Source organism: Podarcis raffonei, chromosome 9 (genome assembly GCF_027172205.1).
Source record: "Podarcis raffonei isolate rPodRaf1 chromosome 9, rPodRaf1.pri, whole genome shotgun sequence".
Taxonomy (NCBI): Eukaryota; Metazoa; Chordata; class Lepidosauria; order Squamata; family Lacertidae; genus Podarcis; species Podarcis raffonei.
This window is the reverse complement of record NC_070610.1, coordinates 4,813,456-4,838,207: the sequence shown is the minus strand read 5'-3', so window position 1 is coordinate 4,838,207 and position 24,752 is coordinate 4,813,456. Positions and strand designations below refer to the sequence as shown.

General features: G+C 45.3%; 3 protein-coding genes across 4 annotated transcripts in view; 2 read left to right on the top strand and 1 right to left on the bottom strand.

The window, feature by feature from the left end:
* The window catches only part of LOC128420745 (dihydropyrimidinase-related protein 1), a 35,914-nt gene extending 33,153 nt beyond the window's left edge, over positions 1 to 2,761 (top strand). For both annotated transcript variants that reach the window (XM_053402602.1, XM_053402603.1), the window contains exons 13-14: positions 986 to 1,151; positions 1,792 to 2,761. In XM_053402602.1, the coding sequence (XP_053258577.1) occupies positions 986 to 1,151; positions 1,792 to 1,883 (258 nt within the window). In that variant the 3' untranslated portion in view covers positions 1,884 to 2,761. The remainder of the gene's footprint in view (positions 1 to 985; positions 1,152 to 1,791) is intronic.
* A 2,172-nt stretch (positions 2,762 to 4,933) lies between these two features.
* Positions 4,934 to 12,581, bottom strand: LOC128421046 (protein arginine N-methyltransferase 8-like). Its single transcript, XM_053403277.1, has 6 exons — positions 12,557 to 12,581; positions 12,379 to 12,501; positions 11,714 to 11,829; positions 8,967 to 9,117; positions 8,385 to 8,506; positions 4,934 to 5,841 (listed from the first exon to the last, which is right to left on the bottom strand). Exons 1-6 carry the CDS (start codon positions 12,579 to 12,581, stop codon positions 5,758 to 5,760), a joined length of 621 nt encoding a protein of 206 aa, XP_053259252.1. The 3' UTR covers positions 4,934 to 5,757.
* On the top strand, positions 12,580 to 22,906 carry LOC128421045 (dihydropyrimidinase-related protein 1-like). Its single transcript, XM_053403276.1, has 7 exons — positions 12,580 to 12,589; positions 12,860 to 13,052; positions 13,878 to 14,019; positions 16,822 to 16,992; positions 17,490 to 17,669; positions 21,131 to 21,296; positions 21,937 to 22,906. The coding sequence occupies exons 1-7, from the start codon at positions 12,580 to 12,582 to the stop codon at positions 22,026 to 22,028; spliced, it is 954 nt and encodes a 317-aa protein (XP_053259251.1). The 3' UTR covers positions 22,029 to 22,906.
* The last annotated feature ends 1,846 nt before the right edge of the window (positions 22,907 to 24,752 follow it).

Below are 24,752 nucleotides of genomic sequence, written 5' to 3'. Positions count from 1 at the left end.
CGAGCACTAATTTCAGATCCATGAAGGCCTCGAAGAGTTTACCCGGTAGAGGCCTGGTGTACTTCTCGGCTAGGAAGGACAGCATTAGACAGTGGTCTGATGTTGAATAGTTCTCACGAAAGGCTGCCTGGACTTCAGATAGTATATTATGTTCATTTAGAAAAATTGTCAGTTTGCTACTGAGGAATCGGGCATACAGCTTGCCAATTATTGAAAGCAGGCTAATTGGCCTATAATTGGAGGGTAAGTTTGGGTAGCCTCTCTTAAAGATTTGAACTACTATAGCATGTTTCCAGCTATATGATACTTTGCCTGAGTTATTTACTACCGTAAAAAGTTCTGCCAGAAGTGGAGCCCACCAGTGCTGGTTTGATGTAATCAATTCCACTGGTATAAAGTCTTTCCCCAGAGCCTTTCCGCTTTTCAGATTCCCAATTAATGTATAGTGTTCCTCCACAGTAACCAGCCTCCAATGAGGGAGCAGTGACAATTCTGACTGGCATTCTTGTCAGTGCCCACTTTGTCTTCCATTCTTAGCAGAAGATGGAAGGAGCTTCTCTCTGTGACCAATCACAGTGCCAATAGGGGAGAGGGGCAGGCCTTCACCACTTTGTGGTCCTTTTTGAGATGTGGCTTTTTGAGATGTGGCAGCCATTTTCTGCTATGCCATGCTCCCATGCCAGCCATTTTGTGACTAGCGCCCACTGCACCTTTTCAAAATGCCAAGGGGCCTTCTGGCCCAATTAGGCTGGCAACCCTTTCTTAGATTGCACGGCACTTCACTTTTAGGTGCTTAGAAAATACTAAATCTTAGGATGTGCAAATCTCCCCACTTTGGGAACAGAAGATGGAAATGATGATGGAGGAAGCGGGACTCAGCAGCCTTGCTCTGTTGCATACATTTTTCATTGGTCTTATGCTTGAGATGAGTGGGTCAAATGCCAGGCCACTGAAATGTAATTGCATTTCTGTTTGTGATATGCAGGTAACAGAATTGCAAGGTGTCTCCAGAGGAATGTACGATGGGCCAGTCTATGAAGTTCCAGCAACACCAAAATATGCAACTCCTGCACCTTCCACTAAATCGTCTCCTGCCAAAAACCAGCCTCCACCAATCAGGAACCTCCATCAATCTAACTTTAGCTTATCAGGTGTGACAAACTATCAGTATCAGCAACCTTTTTTTTTGAAAACAGGGTCCACTGCAGAGAATTGCTTAGTACAAATCCATCCATCAGTAATTTAGTAAGGACCAGCATTGATGACTTACTGGCAGAAGGAGGAGGTTTTCAGTGTAAGGGGAAGCCCAGAGAGAACTGCGGCCTTGTGATGTGCTGTACATGTCTCTCTGCATTTTCAGTGCTACACCTGCATGCTCAGGTCTGGATAAAGGATGCCCACTCCCAGAAGTCTTGTGTGCAGGTGTAGGTCAAAGACAATTGCACAGAGGAAACCACATTGGTTTTCTGTAGATGGACCCGTGTTTCTACTAGTTCAGTAGGCAAATACCCATTAGCCTTGATGAAAAGTTACAGAAGAGACTTAGGATTCAGTGTCCGATGAAGGTTTGAGCACTGTCGCTTCAGAGTGCCATATCCTAAACATTATGTCGCAGGGGTGTACTTTGTAAAATCAGTATTTGTGTGGGTCAGCCCTCATTTTCAGTATAAAAGGGCAAGATGTTTAGCTCATATTAAGCATTTGCAATTACTTGTGCCATTGATTTCTGAGTAAATGAAAGGCTGGAGAAGCTATTAACTCTCACCTTGTTTCTGGATTGCTGTTGCACAGGTGCTCAGGTAGATGATAACAACCCACGTCGCACTGGGCATCGCATTGTTGCACCTCCTGGCGGTCGCTCCAATATTACTAGTCTTGGATGAACTCAGATGGAAACAGAAACCAAGAATAAAGGCTCATAGGAACAATTATTATTTCCTTTCTATGTCTGTGTTGTTGATCCCACACTTTTATTCGGTACTTGTGTGTGCGTGTGTGTGCGTGTGTGTGACAGGGAATCTCTCCTCCTCCCCAAGAAAAGTGAATAGAAAGAAGTCATCATTGTGTAGCGTGTTTGCTTGGAATAAATTGCCTCACAATTGTGCTTTCATACCTTTGCCACCTTTTAAAGCATGGTGCTTCCATTTCTCCATTAGTGATGGATGCTTTTAGCTTTGTCTCGTAATGACCTGATAGTTCGTTTGCACCCCCCCACCCGTTAGCCGTGCTAGAGTAGTTGATGCATGTTACTAAGTTATTGATGCAAGCTGCAGTTTGTGAGTGAGTCCACTTTAGAAAGAACACTTTGCCAATACTTACCACGATGCCAAGGTAAGTAGAAAGACTGGTCATTTTTAAAATATGCAGAATAGGACAGGAGTCTTTCTTTTAATGTTATTTTTTAATTTATTAAATCCCAAGAAACCTCAATAGAGGAGGGCCTAGTGGCTCTGACCCACTTAGTACATTCCAAGTCTGTGTCTTTGCTTTTAGAAAGAGCCATAATTTCCACATAGTGACGCTGTTGCCATTTTGTTCAGGGGATTTCTACAACTGGCCAGTAGCGCTCACCTTTTGCATGAAATATTTGGTACTTCTAAAGAATTCAATTTGCTGTTGGATTTTTAATGTTTTTGTACAAAGTTTTTTCTCCTTTATAAATCACATTCATTTTTACTTATTATAATGTATCAGATCTACTAGTTGTGGTTCATTTTTTTTTGAATTGAAGGCTTGTGAAATAAAAGAAGATGAAATGAAATGCTTTGCCTCTTTTTGCTTCCAGTTCATAAACAAGCTTCTCATTCAGGGCATAAGCAGAGAGCAGGTTGGGAGCCACAGTGTGGGGAGATGGGTGGGAGGGAAGAACCACTTTAGCCAATAGTAAAAGGTAAAGGTACCCCTGCCCGTACGGGCCAGTCTTGACAGACTCTGGGGTTGTGCGCCCATCTCACTCAAGAGGCCGGGGGCCAGCGCTGTCCAGAGACACTTCCGGGTCACGTGGCCAGCGTGACAAGCTGCATCTGGCGAGCCAGAGCCGCACACGGAAACACCGTTTACCTTCCCGCTAGTAAGCGGTCCCTATTTATCTACTTGCACCCGGGAGTGCTTTCGAACTGCTAGGTTGGCAGGCGCTGGGACCGAACAACGGGAGCGCACCCCGCCGCGGGGATTCGAACCGCCGACCTGACGATCGGCAAGCCCTAGGCGCTGAGGCTTTTACCCACAGCGCCACCCGCGTCCCTACTTTAGCCAATACCAAAAGGTAAAAAGACACTTAAGGTTGACCTGGTTCCTCATTGCAGAGGCTAGCCACCATCTCCAGAGACCCTTTAATGTACATCTGTGAAGACCCCCTGCCCGATGTATTCACCAAAACAGTCATTCGCTGCAGAACTGAGGAAAACGGGAAGCAGCAAAGGATGGTCACAGGCACTGGGCGCTCCTGAGGTAGACACAGCACGGCAGCACCCAGAATGGTAAGGGGGGGGAAGGCAAAGAGGCCCGATTCTTCCACCTTGCCAGCTCACTTTGAAGCGTTGCCAGCCCAACATGCATGGAGGGGAGACTGATGAGGGAAAGGGGCCCAGGTCCTGTTCTCCCAGGGGGCCAAACATCCGCCAGCATCACAAGGGGCTGGTGTGGACTGGTGCACCTAGGCCTACTTCAGACGTACCTTCTACATCTACTAGCAGGCAAATTCCCCATGGCCTTCCGGTGCCATGAAGCTGCTCCCTCAGTGGTGAAGGTCTCATCATTGCCAGGGCTCTGGTCCAAAAAAGCTGGGTCATGGGCCTCTACCTCATCCCTTTCAGCCTGGAAGGCAGGCAGGCGTCAGAAGAGGCAGAGGCTCCACCTCCTTTGCCCCCAGCCAGAGCCACAGAGGCTTCTATGCCCCCCAACACATCCTATGGGGTGGGGGGAAGCACTCACCTTGCACTGTTGGACTGCTGGGTCCATCTAGACCCCGTTATTACCACCATCATTGTAACAGGGCCTCTGCCCCCAAGAGGGCTGACCCTCTAAATTTCAACCGGGGGGGGGGGGCAAACCAGACCAGCTCTGGTCTCCATGAACAGAGCGGTGTTCCTCCACCTCTACACTCCAAGTTTCCTTTACAACAGCAACCATGAGAGATGCCAGGTTGGAGGAGATGGGGGTTGAGGGAAATGCGCCTAGAACCATCACAGTCATCACAGAGAGGCTGTGTGGCTGAAGTATTCCCACTTCTAAATTACAAGGCAGATCATGCACATCAGCCCCCCGTAACAATCCTCACACTCCCTTTACTCTGCACCACAGCCTTGCCTCCCGCAAAATCTTAACACGTGATGAAAAAAGCCAGAATCCAGAAGCATCGCCCTTCCTTGCAAACTGTGCATGCATCTGTGCAAGAGTATATTTTATGTCTTGGAACTGAATGCTTTATGGCTGGCCAGAGCTCAGTGGTACAACACACATTTGCAAATGTCCCAGGTTGAAACCCAAAGATCCAGGTAGGGCTAGGAAAGACTCCATGAAGGCAACGCTGATAAAGCAAGGGTCTGACAATATGCAACTGGTAGCTTCCTATGCGCCTGTGTGGATGTGTATGAATGCAAGTGTGGGGGTGTGCGTGAAGACTGAAGAAGACCGGCTCTCTTTTGCACTGGCCCTGCCCACCTCCGGCACGAGGCAGCTAAAAGGTGAGTTACAATACGTCTCTCCCCCCGGCCCCCGCACTTCACTGCTGAAAGCTTTTGCCAACCACAGAAAGCTATCTAAATTGAAAGCATGGGGCGTTTCAGCAGTGGATCTGCTTATGGGTAAGCAGACTGCTATTTGTGGTTAAAGGGAGGTTTCCCATCCAGGCAATCCAACCTGCACCAAGGAAAGCAAAATTCTGCATTCTATATCAATCAGGCAAGGGAAAAATAAAGAAGGAGTTGATGAATAAATAAAAAGCTTTTGTTTATTTATTTTTGTTTATTCTTATGTTTTGTTTTTTCTTGTTTACAGCAAGAAAGGAACACACCATTTCATAAAGCTCCAGTCTGTATGTTTTGGGACAGTTCCATACAACTCATCACAATGGAAACGACACTTCCAATGTCCCGCGTTGCCACTGCTGCAGTTGAACCAGGAACCAAAATCCACTTTTACAGACAGAGAAATAGAACAAACACTGTATTCATAAAATAATGGTGCTAATTTGTTTTAAATCAACTCCTAGTTTGTACTAACAAGTTCAAGCATTTTCCAGAAAGTACAGTAAACAGGTAAGAAAGATTGCTCGCTTCATTAAAAGATTTTGCCCACGTCCATCCTGCTGGTTCCAGCAGAATGTGTGTTCAGGATTGCAATTTCAATATTTTCTCAGCTAGCTGGAACAGAAACAAATCCAATTCAGAGACTAATGTTCTATACTTTATTAATATAACTCTGTCATCTATGCACAACAATGTCATAAAAGATCTTTTCAGTAAGAAAAAATACATATAGCATGCAAAGCTTGGAAGAATCTTACTCATAGTAAGTTATACGCCTAGTGGACTGTGGGTTCTGTTTGTTTTGACAAAGAGGGTTGTTTACTGTAGTCTAGACAGAAACTACATCCATACATTCATGTTAGCGATCCACAGCCGGTGCTTTGTGCTGTAAGGACTTGTCAGCTATTCAGTTCAGGTAGTTTGAAAATCTGGAAGCAATTGTTCCCAGCTTGAGATGTGCAGACCAGGAATTGCTGCTCTCTTCTTCTCTTGTGAAGACAGTTGCACACTAGCGCATTTTATAGGAATTAGATACAGAAATTTCACAGAGCTGCCCTTTGAAATCCAAATCTACTGTGAAATCCAAGTCACGCTGTAATGCAGATTAAGAATAATTTTTTTGTGGCATAGGACTACCGGTATATCTTAGCACTTGGAACGTTCTGCTTCAAAGCTTCCTCCTTTCTGAAATTCAGTAGGTGGCTTAGCCAATAAAAAAAGACAAAAAACAAAACCCTAGCCCTTTTCTGAATACAGGGAAACATATCTGGGGGTCTTCAGCATATGACTCAGCTTGTGCTCCCCCACTTCCATCCTTAAAGTACTTAGCAGGAACAATTTATGCAGAGTTATGAAAATATTTACACCCCCATGATCTATAAATAACATAGCGTGGGAACGTAACTTAATATAAAAGCAGCTGAGCAAATCACACAATGAACAGTACATACTAAGATACACCATCAAACAAATATTATCTCACAACTAACATAAGGTACAGAAGTATTGGGGTAGACTAATGTTTCTGTTCTGGAGATGGTGCAGAATTCTTTCATGGAATTCCTATTAGCTGTCCCTCAAGGCACCTCTGCACCTTTTTTAAAGGCAGAAACAGGATTGCTTTCTATACAAACCTTTGCTCATGTTATACTTGCTTTGCACTGGCTGAAGTTGGTATGTGTGAATGGTTCTCGCCTGCTCCCCCTGCTCCCCAACACTTTCGAAAACAACTCCAGACTTCAGCCCCTAACTCTTGGGTAAACTCTGTTTGAAGCACCCTGAATGCTTATGGGATTAATATGGAAGTTAATCCACTTTCTCTTCTACCAAAGTTAAACAGTTTTTCAAAGAAGGAATAAATGTTTATTCTAAATGATAAGACATTTATTCAATCAGATAAATGTAATAATTGTTATCCTATTTGCTGCCCTTTATATAAAATGGCATTTGGTTTGGAGCAATACTTTACTACAGCTCCTTTGAGAAAATCAGTTTTATGGCTTCGGTGTTTGTACTCTGTAGGAAGTTGTATTTGTGAGTCCAGTGAAGTTGAGGATATCTCACTGCTCCTTGTTTGAGTCCCCAAGGTATAAATTTTGCACCCATATCCTCTGCCTCCTGTCAAACAGATACGCCGCTGGAACATATAAGTACATTGCTAGAAAACAGTGACATTTCTATTACCATCCAGGTTGCAAAATGTGTTCTGTCTGCTAGAAAATTAAGAGCCAGACATAAAAAAAACTTAGTGGAGTGAATGGGATGCTTGTAGTATCTAGGCCAAAGGTGTCCAAACTTTTTTCAAAGAGGGCAGATTTGATGAAGTGAAGGGCCATGAGGCCTTTTTTTAGGATTGACCTTTTTTTAGGATTGAAGTTGTTGAGCTTTTCTATGATTTTGTTGAGCTTTTTTTTAAGATTGAAGTTTGAAGTTGTGGGGCCAGATTAAACCGACTGGTGGACTGGATTAGGCCCCTGAAATGCACTTTGGACATGCCTGATCTAGGCACAAATTTGTAGGGTCAGTGACCCTTTACTTTGTGTCTTGATTGATGGAATATGCTAAACTGAACTGTATTTTCACATGTATTTTGTCTTGAATCGTGGTGGCCTATGGGTTTGAACAATAAAATGTTTCATTAAAAAACATAAAATGTATGGGCAAATAAATAAGTCTTAGGCTGCTGCCAAAATGCTAAGGATGTTGGTGTTAGTTGTGTCTTTTACGGGAGGGCATCCTGCAGATGGGGGGGGGGCATCATGGAGAAGCCTCTACCCTGGTAACTCAGAGGGTATTTTGCTTCTGGTAGTAAGGAGCACAAAGAGCATTGCTACATAATTAGGGCCGGCTCTGCCATTAGGCATACTGTGGCAGCTGCCTGAGGCAGCATAAGCCCCAAGGCAAGAGCTCTGCAGGCACAGATGTGCCACTGGCAGCAGTGATGATTTGGGCTGAAGCCACGCAAGATTGCATGCAGGATCTCACCCCCCAAAATTGCAGAAGCGGCAGGGCGGGCAGAGAAGCAGCAACAGGTATGGTGGTGGCAGGAGTGGCAAGGCAGGGAAAGGCAGCACTTCTCCTGCATATAATGCACATAACTGCAAAGTGCTGCTTCATAATTCTGCATTCTGCCATTCTGACCTCGCATGTATCTGTGTTTACATCTGCCAATTCTTTTCTTCCCCCCTCTTTTTCTCTTGGAATGGATCTGAAGGGAGTGGTTGCAGCTGCCGGCAGCCATTGCAGGAGGAAGAGGTGGCCATGTGACCGGAGTCGAGGTAGAGCAATTATTCCAACACTTCTACGTTCTCCACTGAATTTAATGGGGCCTGCTTTTGGAGAAGGATTGCACTGTGAAATAATAGCTTTGTAACACAGTGGTCTTTTGTTTAACCAGAACAACTGACAGATCATGAAACGTGTTTGGATGTTGGAAAAAAATCAGATCCATTTTTTTAATATGATTTACTAAAGTGTCAAAAGTCAAATCAGGCAATCAAAAATGATTGCGTCCTGGGGTAGTTTCAGGTACTTTTCAACAAATGTCCATGTACAAATGTTTCAGAAATACCTGTCCCAGACACCCATAGGTTCCTAAGCTGATCATCTAAATTCAGTTGTGTGAGCCCAACTTACCACATTTTTTTCATTTGGCTTTATGGATATGCTTCCATAGAGTTCTTCACCCCTTCTTACAGTTAGGTAGTCTTCCAGGTAGAAGACGGTTTGCTTCCAGTGGGTGTAAGGGGCATCTGGTGCTACAAAAGGAGACAGATTATATGGAAGAAATTCCCCACCAATCTAATGTTGTTTATATTTACACCAATGAAATTGGAGATGATTTAACAAACTATCTTCACACTGGCATTATTGTCGGGTGATTCCATGGTGAGCAATGTAACATTTGTAAGTTTCTTTACATAATATTTTGTCTTTTTGCTAATATTATTTAACTCCTATGCTATTAATGTCACTTTATGTTATTAAAATATTTGTTAATTGCCTTGATCTTCCCTACAAAAATAATCAAGAAGCACACCACAATAATGCTTTCCTTTTATTGTGTTTTAAAATATGTTACTAATGTGATCGTTTTCTAAACTCAAGAATTTATCCCTTAAAACCCCACTCAGTGTTATCACGTTTCTGACCCTGATGTCTGTACTCGGAGACAGAACTCACACCCTGAATCAGCATGAAGCCAAAAAAAGAACTTACCTGTAGAAAACCCTATTTTCTTGTGGCACTTTGTAAATTCTATATTAAAGTAAGTAACCAAGGCGTGAATGTAGTCATTGCGCTGAATTTGGAGGCAAAAGGCAGAGGTAAACACCAGGTCCTCAGTCTTCACTGTATAAATATCCACTTCCTGTATTGTTGGGTGTTGCAGAAGGAGAAGAGAGAAGCCATAGAAAACATCAATATAAAAGACCAAGGCTAGGCAGTTTATATTACCTAGGTAAGCAAGTCTGCTTGTTTAACTAGAATGATCTCCTGTATCTGGCCTGTTATATCCCTGGTGAAGTTGCCCTTGCATTCCTTGCCCAAACCCCTCGTGCAAACACAACCTCTTGCATCTGCCCTGATGTGAATCCTCGACTGAAACCTGCCTGGGAAGTGGCACCTTCTCTGTCCAAACTAATGTTGCCAAAACTTCCTCTGCCACCTGAGTTGCTGCAATAGTACCTCTATCAGGTCCACTGCTTACAAAAGGTCTATAACAGGCTTCCTCAACCTCAGCCCTCCAGATGTTTTTGGCCTACAACTCCCATGATCCCTAGCTAGCAGGACCAGGGACGATAGGAATTATAGTCTCAAAACATCTGGAGGGCCGAAGTTGGAGGAGCCTGGTCTATAACTTCCCCTTCCTGGGAATCCTCCAGCAGGGAGTGGTACAACAGGCAATGGTTTGCAAAACCCCTTTGAACTCGCTGCAAAGAAGCAGAGCAGAGGAAAGTAACACCCACAATGAACACCTTTTAATTTTCAAAAGAAATTTTGGGCTAGCCTATTAATATTGCATACTTATCTAATTATACTGAGGTAAAGAAAGGAGGAGGGAAACACACACAAAACTCATTACGCACTCTTCAAGTGGCAAGGCTGTCCACATGTTACAAACAACACATTCCAGGTTAACAACACATGCCTCAAGCCACCTTTGCTGCCTGTATTCCTCCACCAGGACTGTTGCAAAGCATGTGTCTGAACCCTCCACATGTGCGTGTGTCTAGCACTCGTGTGCATTCACACACACTTCTGAGAAGAATCCCAAAAAATCTACAGAAAGCGAGTGTGACAATTTTGTCACAGAACCCACACAAATGGCAAGTCAAGAAACAGAGCGGGGGAGAGAACTGAGGGCCTGGCCTTCACCAACAAGGAACTTGCCTACATATGGGATGAGTTTCACCCCACTGTTGTGGAGGAAGAATATTGAGCAAAGACACAGTATTCCCATATGGCATTCGGGTGGGAGGACAATTGTAGCAATGATCCATTACAGCAAGTGTAGGTTGCTGCGCCCTGGCATTTAATAATAATAATAATAATAATAATAATAATAATAATAATAATAATTTATTTATATCCCGCCCATCTGGCTGGGTTTCCCTAGCCACTCTGGGCGGCTTCCAATATTAAACACAATATTAAAATACAGTATCAAACATTAAAAGCTTCCCTAAACAGGGCTGCCTTCAGATGTCTTCTAAAAGTCTGGTAGTTGTTGTTCTCTTTGACATCTGGTGGGAGGGCGTTCCACAGGGCGGTGCCACTACCGAGAAGGCCCCCTGCCTGGTTCCCTGTAACTTGGATTCTCACAGTGAGGGAACCGCCAGAAGGCCCTCAGAGCTGGACCTCAGTGGTAGAACGATGGGGGTGGAGATGCTCCTTCAAGACTTGGTGTAGTGAAGTGAAAGTTGCTATTGGCTCTTTGTGCCTGAGTATTGAGGCAGAGTGCATGTTAAATAAAAAGACTTATGAGTTTTAGCAATGTGAGCAAGTTCTTAGGAGTGATCAAGAGGCAAATTGCTTGCAAAGTCCCCCCTTTTGTGCCCTTGTGTAATAAACTGCTCTATCTCCACAGTTCTCCAACACCAGAGTTCCCTCTTGGGAGCTAGGTACATGGACAACATCTGTGTGTACATCACAGTGTGGTGTTTTTGGGTGTTGAGCTATACCACATCCTGACCCCTGCCGTTCCCAAGTGGGTGGGATGACAGAAACAGCACGTGGATGTTTCGCCATAACTGTAAAACCCACAAATTTCTCACTGGTGCTTTTGCAATGCTATTAATTACAAATCTCTACAAAAGAAAAGAAAAAACATGCTAAAATAAATTACTGTTGGTAACAGACTAAAATATATCATCACTACAAACTGGTTTTCAATTAACATACAGCTACAGTAATTCGAATACATAAAAATTCTTCACACGTACAAAGGATTCAATTATGAGCATCTCTTATATAGCAACATCTCTTAAGACTTTATATACATCAATATTAAGCTCTCCAGTAAGCCAAAGGCTCGCCAGAATGAAGGGGAAGCTGGCTATAGACATTCAGAAATGGCAAGCTGTCATGAGGCGGCCACTGCCCCTCTCCACCACCAAGGGCAGTGTACCTGGCATCCAGGATGCACATTTACAACTTCCCCTTAACCCATTTTTCCTGGACTAGACCATGTACAGTAATTATCCTTTCCATTAGTTAGTGGCATTTACTAGCTGCAACTTTTGACCAGAGGGGACTGAAGCAGAGCCACCAGCATTATGGCCTGTGCCATAGTACAATGGAACACCGTCGTGTGGCTTTTATATAGAAGGATCAACATTTGAAGCTGATTAGCAACATGAAAAGTCAGAGCGAAAGGACAAAGACCAAAGTACTGGATCCCTGAAGTCACAGAAATCTTTTTAAAGTAACACTATTTTAAATTTATACTTTTAGAAACGCCAAACCTTTATTAAACAGGCATTGGTCACCACCTGCTTTGGGTCTACAATGTCCACCAAGGGTTCCTTCATGGCAACATCCCTGATACAGGTCATATCAAAGCCATATACATTCTCCCACCCTGTCAAAACAAATGGAGAGGGTCAAAGGTCAGTACAAATAAAAGGGAAACATTTGCAATTCGTGCAAGTTTAGCCTAGGGAAGAGAAGATTAAGGGATAATTGCTGTTTTCAAATATCTAAAGGGCTGTCACACAGTAGATGAAGCAGATGCTCTTTTGCTCCAGTCAGCAGGACTAAAGGTTGGAAGTTTCTAAGAAGCAGATTTTGGTTAAACATGAGGAGAAATGTGATAGCAAAGCTTTTTGACAATAGAAGTCCAAAGCAGAATTTTGAGTCCTCAGGAACCTGCTGTGGCAAGGCTACGAGGTACTTTGAGGGCAAAGTTGCTCACATTCAGACAGAGCGTGATGCAAGTCTCTTGAAGTTGTTTGGCCTACCATAGGGATGCTTGGCCCTTGTCCAGTTGTGCGTGTTAGGCCTTGACCTCCTTGGACCTGCATACAGGCTGCACTTGATGGAGGAATACAATAATCCTCTCCACAGCAATATCAGCTAACAAACAGCTTGTATGAAAAGCATAGAAGAATTGTAATATCTACATACTTACAGTGGATTTTGAAGTCTTTGTACTGCCTATCTTCAATTGCTACCACATACAATGCAGCCCGGTCTGGAAACATAAGCCCCCCAGGTTTCTGTTGATGAATTATGGGGAAATAGATCTTATAATCTAGTCACTTGACAAAGACATCATATTTTTGAACTGCTCCTACCAAAACACCCACATTTGCTTTCTTTGAAATCCTTCATGTCACTAAGTCTCAAGGTTGTTATATGAATCACTGCTAGAGAACTGCAGGGTGTCACTCCAAAATGAAGCTTTGATTCTAAAAATCAAACAGATCTATTTCTCTGTTTATTTCACCCTCTTTGCAGATCTTTTAGAGAGTCTCAAAGTTTGCTTTTGTCTATTTTGTATTTTGTGTTCTCATTTTGTATTTTTTGTATTTTTGTTTTGAACCACCCTGTGATCTTCGGATGAAGGGTGGTATATACATTTTAAAAATAAATTAAAAATAAATTAAAAGGATGGTATAATCGGTTGTGTGTTTCCATTCCCCAAGGTGCTCTTGTTTTCGGGGAACCAATCACTGCCAGCCTGGGGACAGACGGGACACATTATTGGAGCAAAAATTGGGCCAAGGCTGCAGCATTTGTGACCTCACCGCCTCTGAGTCTGGATCCTACAACACCTGATCATTTGACCTCACTTTTAGCATGGTATTAAACTGCAACTGCTTGTAAACCACCAATTCAGCCAAGGGAGTCCTTGAGCCTCTTGGATGTCAGCTAAAGTGGAGAAGTAATATGTAATAATAGACAAGTATTTTGATGTGGTTTGATTATTGTCAGATTTGTTCTTGTTTGTAAGGGAATAGCAAATACTGTATTTAGCTCAGAGTGAAATTAGACATTATGCAGGAGACATGTGACACCCCCAAAACAGGGGAGGAGTCTGCTTAGCCCTTTCCCTTCCTGACCTTACCCTGTTCAGAATTACCCCAGGCAGCTTACCCTCTTCCCCTTTGACAGGGAAATCGGCTCGGAAAGGATGGTTTTAAGTGACAGGAAGGAAAAGGATTAGATAGCCTCATCCCCATCCACTCAAACTGGCAGTCTTCTGTGACTGCTTTTCAGTACAAATCAATCAATCAGTCCGTCATCAGATGGTTCACAGGCCTCCCATGGAACATCTAACTAGGTCCTTAGTGGGATGATTGTATAGAGTGAGTTTTTAAAAAAATAATCTGTAAACAAAATTGCTGTTCAGTTTCACTTTGGTTTGCCTTACTGATGCTGTTAACAGAGACCTGAAAAACACTAGGAAAGATACCCAAAGAACAATACTTTGGAGAATAGTATTGATGTGAATGTGGAAGCAGAGACTGGAGAGGTTAACAGAATTGAAAAGCAGTAGTTAACCATAGAGTATACATTCCTGAATGAATGTGTGGCACCAGTAGCTAGAAACACAAATGGTAAGCAACCCACATCCTTGCCTCCAGCCTTTAAAAATATTTCTGTCTCCCCTCTATGTTCCTTCAGTGGTGACCTGCAAGTGACTGGAAGTGCCCACTGTACCTATAGCACAGCCCAGAAAGCGGTTGGAAAGGACAACTTCACTCTGATTCCAGAAGGAGTAAATGGAATTGAGGAAAGAATGACCGTGGTCTGGGATAAGTGTGTGGTAAGCAAAGGCAGCTGCTGCTTTACACCAGATCCTGCCCTGTACTGCTCAGAGATTTCCAAATCTAACTTTTAGCTAGAGGGGACTGGGGTCAGTGGGCCAACACCCAGGGCCTTTTATTTGGACTCACACACCGGGGCCTCAGGACACACAACTCTGCCAGCCTGGGCTGCTGTGATGCTCTACTATGATGCTGGAACTTCATTTAAAGGCGACCAGGAAACTTCCTTTTTCTACAAAGTGTGGCTGCCAAAATGTTTCTGGGAGGCAGAAGCTTTGCGCCACCACACATCAGTGACACTAGTTACCAGGGCTGTCTTAAGCATATGCGGTGCCGGGGTGCAAAGATCCACCCAGCACCCCCCACCCCAGGTTGCCCAGTCCCAGCCATGCAGAAGGGCGGAGCCAGCCGGCCACCTCAGCCCCTTGCTGGCTCAGTCACCCCTAAACTTGCGGCTTAGAGCCGCCCACAGCAGAAGAGCCTGCTGCGGCGCTCCAACCGATGGGCAGACTCTTCCCCGGACTCAACTCTTGGGCCCTGGACTCTCGGCCTGGCGCCCCTGAGAGCCTGGCAACTGGGTGCCCCGCACCCCTAGTGCCTATGGGTAAGACTGCTAGTTACCAGTCTGCTTCTGGACTCAGTTAAAATGCTGATATTATCATTATTTCTCCCAATTCAATTCTGTCGGTGCTGTCACTTGCATTGCCAAAACAACTACGCGCGCACACACACAGTATCAGCAGGCTTGGGATAAGCCCAAGGTTTGCAGAAGTATAAGGGGGTGGCAGCACTGGATTTAGGGCAGCGCAACCAGTTCCCCCACACTGGGCACCGAGCCAAGGGGGCACCTTCCCAAAGCCCAGTAAACACTTGGCTGGCTTTGGGAATGGCTCTGGCAGGATCCTAGAGCCCTCCCACCTCCTTTCCAAAGCTGGGAAAGCACTTGCTAGGCCCTGCCTGGAGCCGCCACCAAAGGCCTCATGGGCCACATATTGGACCACCCTGATCTGAGCGATTGTGGTGGAGCATAGGGACTCAGGCAGTCCCAAAAGCACCTGGACCCCAGTTGTTGAAGTCATCCGTGGGTCCTTTGCACCAAGTTCATGCATGTGAGACCTGCCCGAAACAAGGTGCTGGGGACAGTGTCAAGTTCTCAGTGGTTTTCTCCCCTTGCCTCTGCAGCTTGGTTAGCCTATTCTCTTACTCACTGAGGCACATGGTTCTCTTTTTTCCTTTGAAACCAAGCCTATCTCATTGCCCCTATTCCCAAGTACTACTTGTATGGCCCATGAATATTGTGGCAGCTTCTGGGAGCTGCAGTCAAACCTCTTCTTACGTCTGGCTCCGCTCGCCTCCAATTTGCCCAACGTCCGCGGCAAACCCGGAAGTAACCGGTGGGTTTGCCGCCATTCGTGCATGCACAGAAGCAGCAATTGCTGTTCGCACATGCACAGAAGCAGGCAATCGCCGCCCGTGCCTGCGCACAACGGCGCCCCTCCCAGAGACCTGTTTCAACTTTCGGACGGGCCTCTGGAACGGATTGTAGTCATGAGTAGAGGTTCCACTGTACTCACATAGTCCCAAGATCTTAAGTGATGCTTCCTCCATCTCCTCCCAGCAATCTCTCTTGTATCCATCAGCACCATCATCTCGCCCCTCCCCCATGCTTCATCTCTGCTTAAAAGGGACGCGGGTGGCACTGTCGTCTAAACCACTGAGTCTCCTGGACTTGCTGATCAGAAGGTCAGCGGTTCGAATCCCTGCGACAGGGTGAACTCCTGTTGCTCTGTCCCAGCTCCTGCCAACTTAGCAGTTTGAAAGCATGCCAGTGCAAGTAGATAAATAGGTACTGCTGCGGCAGGAAGGTAAAAGGCGTTTCTGTGCGCTCTGGCTTCTGTCATGGTGTCCTGTTGCACCAGAAGCGGTTTTGTCCTGCTGGCCACATGACCTGGAAAGCTGTCTGTGGACAAACACCAGCTCCTTCGGCCTGAAGTGAGATGAGCACCACACCCCATAGTCGCCTTTGACTGGACTTAACCGTCCAGGGTTCCTTTGCCTTTACCTTCCCTTAAAATCTCTACTTGCTCCACTCCTTGTTCTGGTGGCAGCCTCCTTCAGAGCTTAATATCTTCATTAACCTTCATTCAGTTAATGAATTAACCATTCATTCAGCCTTCATTAACCTGGTGTGGTCCGGTTGTATTGTGCTACAACTCATATCATCCTTGGCCACTGGCTAGCCTAGATGGAGTTTATGGCAGTTGTGCTCCAGATTTAGTAGCGGGCAGCAGGTTGGGGAAGGACAAATAGCCCAGTCAACCCACCAGGTTCATCATCCTTTATTCTAACGGGGCCAAACAGTCATTTTACCCACAATAGCCACTATAACTAAGCAAATCAACAGGCTTCTTCCACTTGCCATGCAATTTTTCTGGCATTTTGCCCCTCTGAATTCCAAGTCTCAACTGCTAGCTTCATTTGCCATCTGCTGGTATGTTAAGAATTATTTTTTTAAACTCAATTACCTTTTTAATAAATAAATAAATAAATAAATCCATAACTAATTCCAGGAAGAGCCACCAAATCTAATACCTGTCTACATCCGCATACATATTCCTGGTGGCTCTTAATCTGCTGCAGGAAAGAATACCGGTGATTTAATGGCAGATCTTGTCCATTTGTTCCCAGTGACTTAGATGTTCTCTGAGTAAAATTTTGTTGACCACCACCTCTCATCTCTGTTGTATGTACACATATACTACTATTCTTAAGATACGTTACTCATGGAAAATTTATCTTAGTCTTCAGGTAAAATGGATGAGAACCAGTTTGTTGCCATTACTAGTACCAATGCAGCCAAAATCTTTAACCTCTATCCGCGAAAGGGTAGAATCGCTGTGGGTTCGGATGCTGACATTGTGATCTGGGACCCAGAGAAGGCGAAGACCATCACAGCCAAAAGCCATAAGTCGGTAAGAGGAAAAGCTCTTCAGTTTTTTGGAGAACTACTTAAGGCACTACTGCTGCAGGCTGTCAAAAAATACCCTCAACCACGGCAGCACAACATGTGCCCAATTGCTCCTTACTGCATGTGTGCATCACCCAATTGTGTCTAGAGAATGGATGCCAGTGCGGCTACCATCAAAGATACACAGGCAGCAGGGCCGGCCCACCTGTGAGGTGGGGTGAAGCACCCACCTTGGATGGCAGAAGCCCCCAAGGCAGCACCCCACTGGCAGAAAAGCGCCACCAGCTTCTGTGCCAATTTCCGGTGAGACTTTGCCGAAACCTGCCATCATCGCTGCCACTTTGTGCCACCACACCGTGACGTTTTAATGGTTTTGACTCCCTGACTATTAAAGAAAATTAACTATCATGTTTAACACCTTCTACAATTTAATGCCGTATAAATCATTCATGCCTATCAATAAATGAGAATTAACTGCATGTTCTGGCCTCCCCATTGCAGGCTGTTGAATATAATATATTTGAAGGCATGGAATGTCACGGTGCTCCCCTCATAGTCATTAGCCAAGGGAAGATTGTGTTTGAAGATGGAAATCTCCATGTAAGTAAAGGAATGGGCCGTTTCATTCCCCGGAAGCCCTTCCCTGAATACCTTTATCAACGCATCAAAATTAGGAATAAGGTAGGTTTGTATAGATATCCAAACTTCTTGTTGCTAATCATTTCTATAACATGTTATAATGTGCAGATGCTTGAATGTATATATTTTTGTAGAACAATGGGTCATTTCATCTGGCTGTTTGAGCCCACCCAGGGATGGCTGTGGGCAGGATTCCTGCATTACAGGGAACTGGACTAGATGACCCTTGGGGTCTCTTCCATCTCTCCAGTTCTGTAATTCAGAGAGAGCAATGTGCCTGAGGAAATACGCAGTGGCTGTATCATTACTGAGATCCACTGCCCAGTTCCAGTCCATTTTGAGACACGAGTTTTGCCATTGTAAAGGTAAAGGGACCCCTGACCGTTAGGGACCCTCCAAATGCCCTTATTTTCCAGGGACAGTCCTGGATTTACAGAAGCCGCCCCGCTTTCTGATTTGATCCTGGAATGTCCTGCTTTTCCTTAGAGGTAAAGGGACCCCTGACCATTAGGTCCAGTCATGGCCGACTCTGGGGTTGCGGCGCTCATCTCGCTTTATTGGCCGAGCTTCCGGGTCATGTGGCCAGCATGACTAAGCCGCTTCTGACGAACCAGAGCAGCACACAGAAACGCTGTTTACCTTCCCGCCGAAGCGGTACCTATTTATCTACTTGCACTTTGACGTGCTTTGGAACTGCTAGGTTGGCAGGAGCAGGGACCGAGCAACGGGAGCTCACCCCGTCACGGGGATTCGAACCGCCAACCTTCTGATCGGCAAGCCCTAGGCTCTGTGGTTTAACCCACAGAGCTACCCGCGTCCCATTATACATGTGAATAAAAGTTAAATAAAAAAATGAGAATGCTGGCTGAAGCTTTGTCATTTTACAGGGATGGGGGAAATATTGAAAATGATCCATTGATCATTTGTGGGCCCTCGGGGAATTTCAGGTTGGCATACCCAGTGCCTGGCATTATCAATCAATCTTTATTACGGTCCAGAGACCCAACAAATCGTTACAAAGCAATGCACAATTCATACAGCCTGCCTCCAGGTTAAACAAGCATTTTGTTCAGACTTAAAGATAGGGATCATTGTTTCTTGCAAACACCGATAAAAACTTTGCCACTGCTAATGTTCTAGCATTTGTCCGGTCTTCCAATAGGAACCTGACATAGTGAGCCTCTGATTTTCCTGGGAAAGGTACCAGCAAGGGTAATATCAGTTCAGCCCTGGCTTGCTCATATTTCACACAGTGCAGCAAAATATGTTGTATAGAATTGATGTCTTGAGCACACGAGCAAAGTCTGTCCTGGTAGGGAACTCCTCTCAACCTGCCATCCAACACTGCAGAAGGAAAGATATTTAGTCTGGCTTTGGTGAATAACCTTTGATAATTTGGTACTGTCAGGTTTTTAATATAAGGTGTTAACTTAAAGACATGCCCATATTGTACTCCTACTGCCAGCGGACTACAGACTGTGTGTGATCGAGCTCGCAAGTCACTGTGTGTATTATCCCATAATCTTTGCTTTAACGTCTTTAGGGCACCTTCATAAACCAGGTAATAAAGTTGGTGGGGGGTGACAGACCAATAGAGGTGGCTTTTCTAACCATGGTTTTCTGCCATATGCTGACAAATTCCTCATTGGTCAAGTGTTGGTACAAACCCTTCCCTAGATCAAACACTACAATCCTGAGCCAATGTTTTAGGGCAGCCCACCACGCTTTAGTTGGAATTGGGCATTCACCAGCTTCTGACAGAAGTATGGAGTTGGGGACGCAGTTGGGTACCTGCTGCAGAGATCGTAGAAATTTTGCCTGAAAGCCATCTAGCTTTGGCAGGTCCCCATTATGCCAGACATTTGCAGCGTACAGGAGTTGGGAAACGGATTTTGCGTTGAAGACCCTTAAGGCTGCTGGAACATATTTGCCGCCCTTTGTGAAAAAGAATCTGAGTATGGCTAGCTTCGTGATCTCCGCCTTTTGAAGGGAGGTTTGCCAGTGGTGCTTCCAAGATCCTGTATGATGGAATGTGAGCCCTAGATAACTGAAGTATTTAATCTGTTCAAGGTTATGGCCATCCAGCACCCATTTAGACCGGGAGAAGCTTCTTTCGAATACTAAAATTTTAGATTTTTCATAATTAATGGATAAACCATTTCTAGAAAACTTCCTCATCAGATATTTAAAACCTGGTCTGGAATGTGAGATGATGGCCGCGTCATTCACATATAACAACAAGGGGGTCCTTCTCATTCCTTTTTTTTGGAAAGTGCCCACCTGGGTCCATTAAGCTCTCTTCTAGGTCATTTAAGAATAGGCAAAACAGTGTGGGGGCCAAAATGCATCCCTGCCTCACCCCCCTAGTCATCTCGATGCTGTTCGATAACTGTCCCTGCCAACCGCATCAGACCTGCAGTTTGGTTCCATTGTACAGGGCTTTTATAAGAAAGAGGAGTCGTTTTGTCCTGCAAAATCAGATTTAATTCGGATCATAGCTGGGATCTGGGGATGGAATCGAGCACTAATTTCAGATCCATGAAGGCCTCGAAGAGTTTACCCGGTAGAGGCCTGGTGTACTTCTCGGCTAGGAAGGACAGCATTAGACAGTGGTCTGATGTTGAATAGTTCTCACGAAAGGCTGCCTGGACTTCAGATAGTATATTATGTTCATTTAGAAAAATTGTCAGTTTGCTACTGAGGAATCGGGCATACAGCTTGCCAATTATTGAAAGCAGGCTAATTGGCCTATAATTGGAGGGTAAGTTTGGGTAGCCTCTCTTAAAGATTTGAACTACTATAGCATGTTTCCAGCTATATGATACTTTGCCTGAGTTATTTACTACCGTAAAAAGTTCTGCCAGAAGTGGAGCCCACCAGTGCTGGTTTGATGTAATCAATTCCACTGGTATAAAGTCTTTCCCCAGAGCCTTTCCGCTTTTCAGATTCCCAATTAATGTATAGTGTTCCTCCACAGTAACCAGCCTCCAATGAGGGAGCAGTGACAATTCTGACTGGCATTCTTGTCAGTGCCCACTTTGTCTTCCATTCTTAGCAGAAGATGGAAGGAGCTTCTCTCTGTGACCAATCACAGTGCCAATAGGGGAGAGGGGCAGGCCTTCACCACTTTGTGGTCCTTTTTGAGATGTGGCTTTTTGAGATGTGGCAGCCATTTTCTGCTATGCCATGCTCCCATGCCAGCCATTTTGTGACTAGCGCCCACTGCACCTTTTCAAAATGCCAAGGGGCCTTCTGGCCCAATTAGGCTGGCAACCCTTTCTTAGATTGCACGGCACTTCACTTTTAGGTGCTTAGAAAATACTAAATCTTAGGATGTGCAAATCTCCCCACTTTGGGAACAGAAGATGGAAATGATGATGGAGGAAGCGGGACTCAGCAGCCTTGCTCTGTTGCATACATTTTTCATTGGTCTTATGCGTGAGATGAGTGGGTCAAATGCCAGGCCACTGAAATGTAATTGCATTTCTGTTTGTGATATGCAGGTAACAGAATTGCAAGGTGTCTCCAGAGGAATGTACGATGGGCCAGTCTATGAAGTTCCAGCAACACCAAAATATGCAACTCCTGCACCTTCCACTAAATCGTCTCCTGCCAAAAACCAGCCTCCACCAATCAGGAACCTCCATCAATCTAACTTTAGCTTATCAGGTGTGACAAACTATCAGTATCAGCAACCTTTTTTTTTGAAAACAGGGTCCACTGCAGAGAATTGCTTAGTACAAATCCATCCATCAGTAATTTAGTAAGGACCAGCATTGATGACTTACTGGCAGAAGGAGGAGGTTTTCAGTGTAAGGGGAAGCCCAGAGAGAACTGCGGCCTTGTGATGTGCTGTACATGTCTCTCTGCATTTTCAGTGCTACACCTGCATGCTCAGGTCTGGATAAAGGATGCCCACTCCCAGAAGTCTTGTGTGCAGGTGTAGGTCAAAGACAATTGCACAGAGGAAACCACATTGGTTTTCTGTAGATGGACCCGTGTTTCTACTAGTTCAGTAGGCAAATACCCATTAGCCTTGATGAAAAGTTACAGAAGAGACTTAGGATTCAGTGTCCGATGAAGGTTTGAGCACTGTCGCTTCAGAGTGCCATATCCTAAACATTATGTCGCAGGGGTGTACTTTGTAAAATCAGTATTTGTGTGGGTCAGCCCTCATTTTCAGTATAAAAGGGCAAGATGTTTAGCTCATATTAAGCATTTGCAATTACTTGTGCCATTGATTTCTGAGTAAATGAAAGGCTGGAGAAGCTATTAACTCTCACCTTGTTTCTGGATTGCTGTTGCACAGGTGCTCAGGTAGATGATAACAACCCACGTCGCACTGGGCATCGCATTGTTGCACCTCCTGGCGGTCGCTCCAATATTACTAGTCTTGGATGAACTCAGATGGAAACAGAAACCAAGAATAAAGGCTCATAGGAACAATTATTATTTCCTTTCTATGTCTGTGTTGTTGATCCCACACTTTTATTCGGTACTTGTGTGTGCGTGTGTGTGCGTGTGTGTGACAGGGAATCTCTCCTCCTCCCCAAGAAAAGTGAATAGAAAGAAGTCATCATTGTGTAGCGTGTTTGCTTGGAATAAATTGCCTCACAATTGTGCTTTCATACCTTTGCCACCTTTTAAAGCATGGTGCTTCCATTTCTCCATTAGTGATGGATGCTTTTAGCTTTGTCTCGTAATGACCTGATAGTTCGTTTGCACCCCCCCACCCGTTAGCCGTGCTAGAGTAGTTGATGCATGTTACTAAGTTATTGATGCAAGCTGCAGTTTGTGAGTGAGTCCACTTTAGAAAGAACACTTTGCCAATACTTACCACGATGCCAAGGTAAGTAGAAAGACTGGTCATTTTTAAAATATGCAGAATAGGACAGGAGTCTTTCTTTTAATGTTATTTTTTAATTTATTAAATCCCAAGAAACCTCAATAGAGGAGGGCCTAGTGGCTCTGACCCACTTAGTACATTCCAAGTCTGTGTCTTTGCTTTTAGAAAGAGCCATAATTTCCACATAGTGACGCTGTTGCCATTTTGTTCAGGGGATTTCTACAACTGGCCAGTAGCGCTCACCTTTTGCATGAAATATTTGGTACTTCTAAAGAATTCAATTTGCTGTTGGATTTTTAATGTTTTTGTACAAAGTTTTTTCTCCTTTATAAATCACATTCATTTTTACTTATTATAATGTATCAGATCTACTAGTTGTGGTTCATTTTTTTTTGAATTGAAGGCTTGTGAAATAAAAGAAGATGAAATGAAATGCTTTGCCTCTTTTTGCTTCCAGTTCATAAACAAGCTTCTCATTCAGGGCATAAGCAGAGAGCAGGTTGGGAGCCACAGTGTGGGGAGATGGGTGGGAGGGAAGAACCACTTTAGCCAATAGTAAAAGGTAAAGGTACCCCTGCCCGTACGGGCCAGTCTTGACAGACTCTGGGGTTGTGCGCCCATCTCACTCAAGAGGCCGGGGGCCAGCGCTGTCCAGAGACACTTCCGGGTCACGTGGCCAGCGTGACAAGCTGCATCTGGCGAGCCAGAGCCGCACACGGAAACACCGTTTACCTTCCCGCTAGTAAGCGGTCCCTATTTATCTACTTGCACCCGGGAGTGCTTTCGAACTGCTAGGTTGGCAGGCGCTGGGACCGAACAACGGGAGCGCACCCCGCCGCGGGGATTCGAACCGCCGACCTGACGATCGGCAAGCCCTAGGCGCTGAGGCTTTTACCCACAGCGCCACCCGCGTCCCTACTTTAGCCAATACCAAAAGGTAAAAAGACACTTAAGGTTGACCTGGTTCCTCATTGCAGAGGCTAGCCACCATCTCCAGAGACCCTTTAATGTACATCTGTGAAGACCCCCTGCCCGATGTATTCACCAAAACAGTCATTCGCTGCAGAACTGAGGAAAACGGGAAGCAGCAAAGGATGGTCACAGGCACTGGGCGCTCCTGAGGTAGACACAGCACGGCAGCACCCAGAATGGTAAGGGGGGGGAAGGCAAAGAGGCCCGATTCTTCCACCTTGCCAGCTCACTTTGAAGCGTTGCCAGCCCAACATGCATGGAGGGGAGACTGATGAGGGAAAGGGGCCCAGGTCCTGTTCTCCCAGGGGGCCAAACATCCGCCAGCATCACAAGGGGCTGGTGTGGACTGGTGCACCTAGGCCTACTTCAGACGTACCTTCTACATCTACTAGCAGGCAAATTCCCCATGGCCTTCCGGTGCCATGAAGCTGCTCCCTCAGTGGTGAAGGTCTCATCATTGCCAGGGCTCTGGTCCAAAAAAGCTGGGTCATGGGCCTCTACCTCATCCCTTTCAGCCTGGAAGGCAGGCAGGCGTCAGAAGAGGCAGAGGCTCCACCTCCTTTGCCCCCAGCCAGAGCCACAGAGGCTTCTATGCCCCCCAACACATCCTATGGGGTGGGGGGAAGCACTCACCTTGCACTGTTGGACTGCTGGGTCCATCTAGACCCCGTTATTACCACCATCATTGTAACAGGGCCTCTGCCCCCAAGAGGGCTGACCCTCTAAATTTCAACCGGGGGGGGGGGGGCAAACCAGACCAGCTCTGGTCTCCATGAACAGAGCGGTGTTCCTCCACCTCTACACTCCAAGTTTCCTTTACAACAGCAACCATGAGAGATGCCAGGTTGGAGGAGATGGGGGTTGAGGGAAATGCGCCTAGAACCATCACAGTCATCACAGAGAGGCTGTGTGGCTGAAGTATTCCCACTTCTAAATTACAAGGCAGATCATGCACATCAGCCCCCCGTAACAATCCTCACACTCCCTTTACTCTGCACCACAGCCTTGCCTCCCGCAAAATCTTAACACGTGATGAAAAAAGCCAGAATCCAGAAGCATCGCCCTTCCTTGCAAACTGTGCATGCATCTGTGCAAGAGTATATTTTATGTCTTGGAACTGAATGCTTTATGGCTGGCCAGAGCTCAGTGGTACAACACACATTTGCAAATGTCCCAGGTTGAAACCCAAAGATCCAGGTAGGGCTAGGAAAGACTCCATGAAGGCAACGCTGATAAAGCAAGGGTCTGACAATATGCAACTGGTAGCTTCCTATGCGCCTGTGTGGATGTGTATGAATGCAAGTGTG

What these genes read in the sequence shown, in the direction of transcription:
- LOC128421045 (XM_053403276.1), top strand. An exon ending in TTGACCTCACTTTTAGCATG is followed by an intron (nt 13,053 to 13,877) that starts GTATTAAACTGC and finishes ATGTTCCTTCAG; the next exon opens with TGGTGACCTGCAAGTGACTG. An exon ending in TGGTCTGGGATAAGTGTGTG is followed by an intron (nt 14,020 to 16,821) that starts GTAAGCAAAGGC and finishes AATTTATCTTAG; the next exon opens with TCTTCAGGTAAAATGGATGA.
- LOC128421046 (XM_053403277.1), bottom strand. Translation starts at nt 12,581, where the DNA reads ATGAAGGATTTCAAAGAAAGCAAAT. An exon ending in GGATTTCAAAGAAAGCAAAT is followed by an intron (nt 12,502 to 12,556) that starts GTGGGTGTTTTG and finishes TCAAGTGACTAG; the next exon opens with ATTATAAGATCTATTTCCCC. An exon ending in AGCCAAATGAAAAAAATGTG is followed by an intron (nt 5,842 to 8,384) that starts GTAAGTTGGGCT and finishes TCTGCATTACAG; the next exon opens with CGTGACTTGGATTTCACAGT.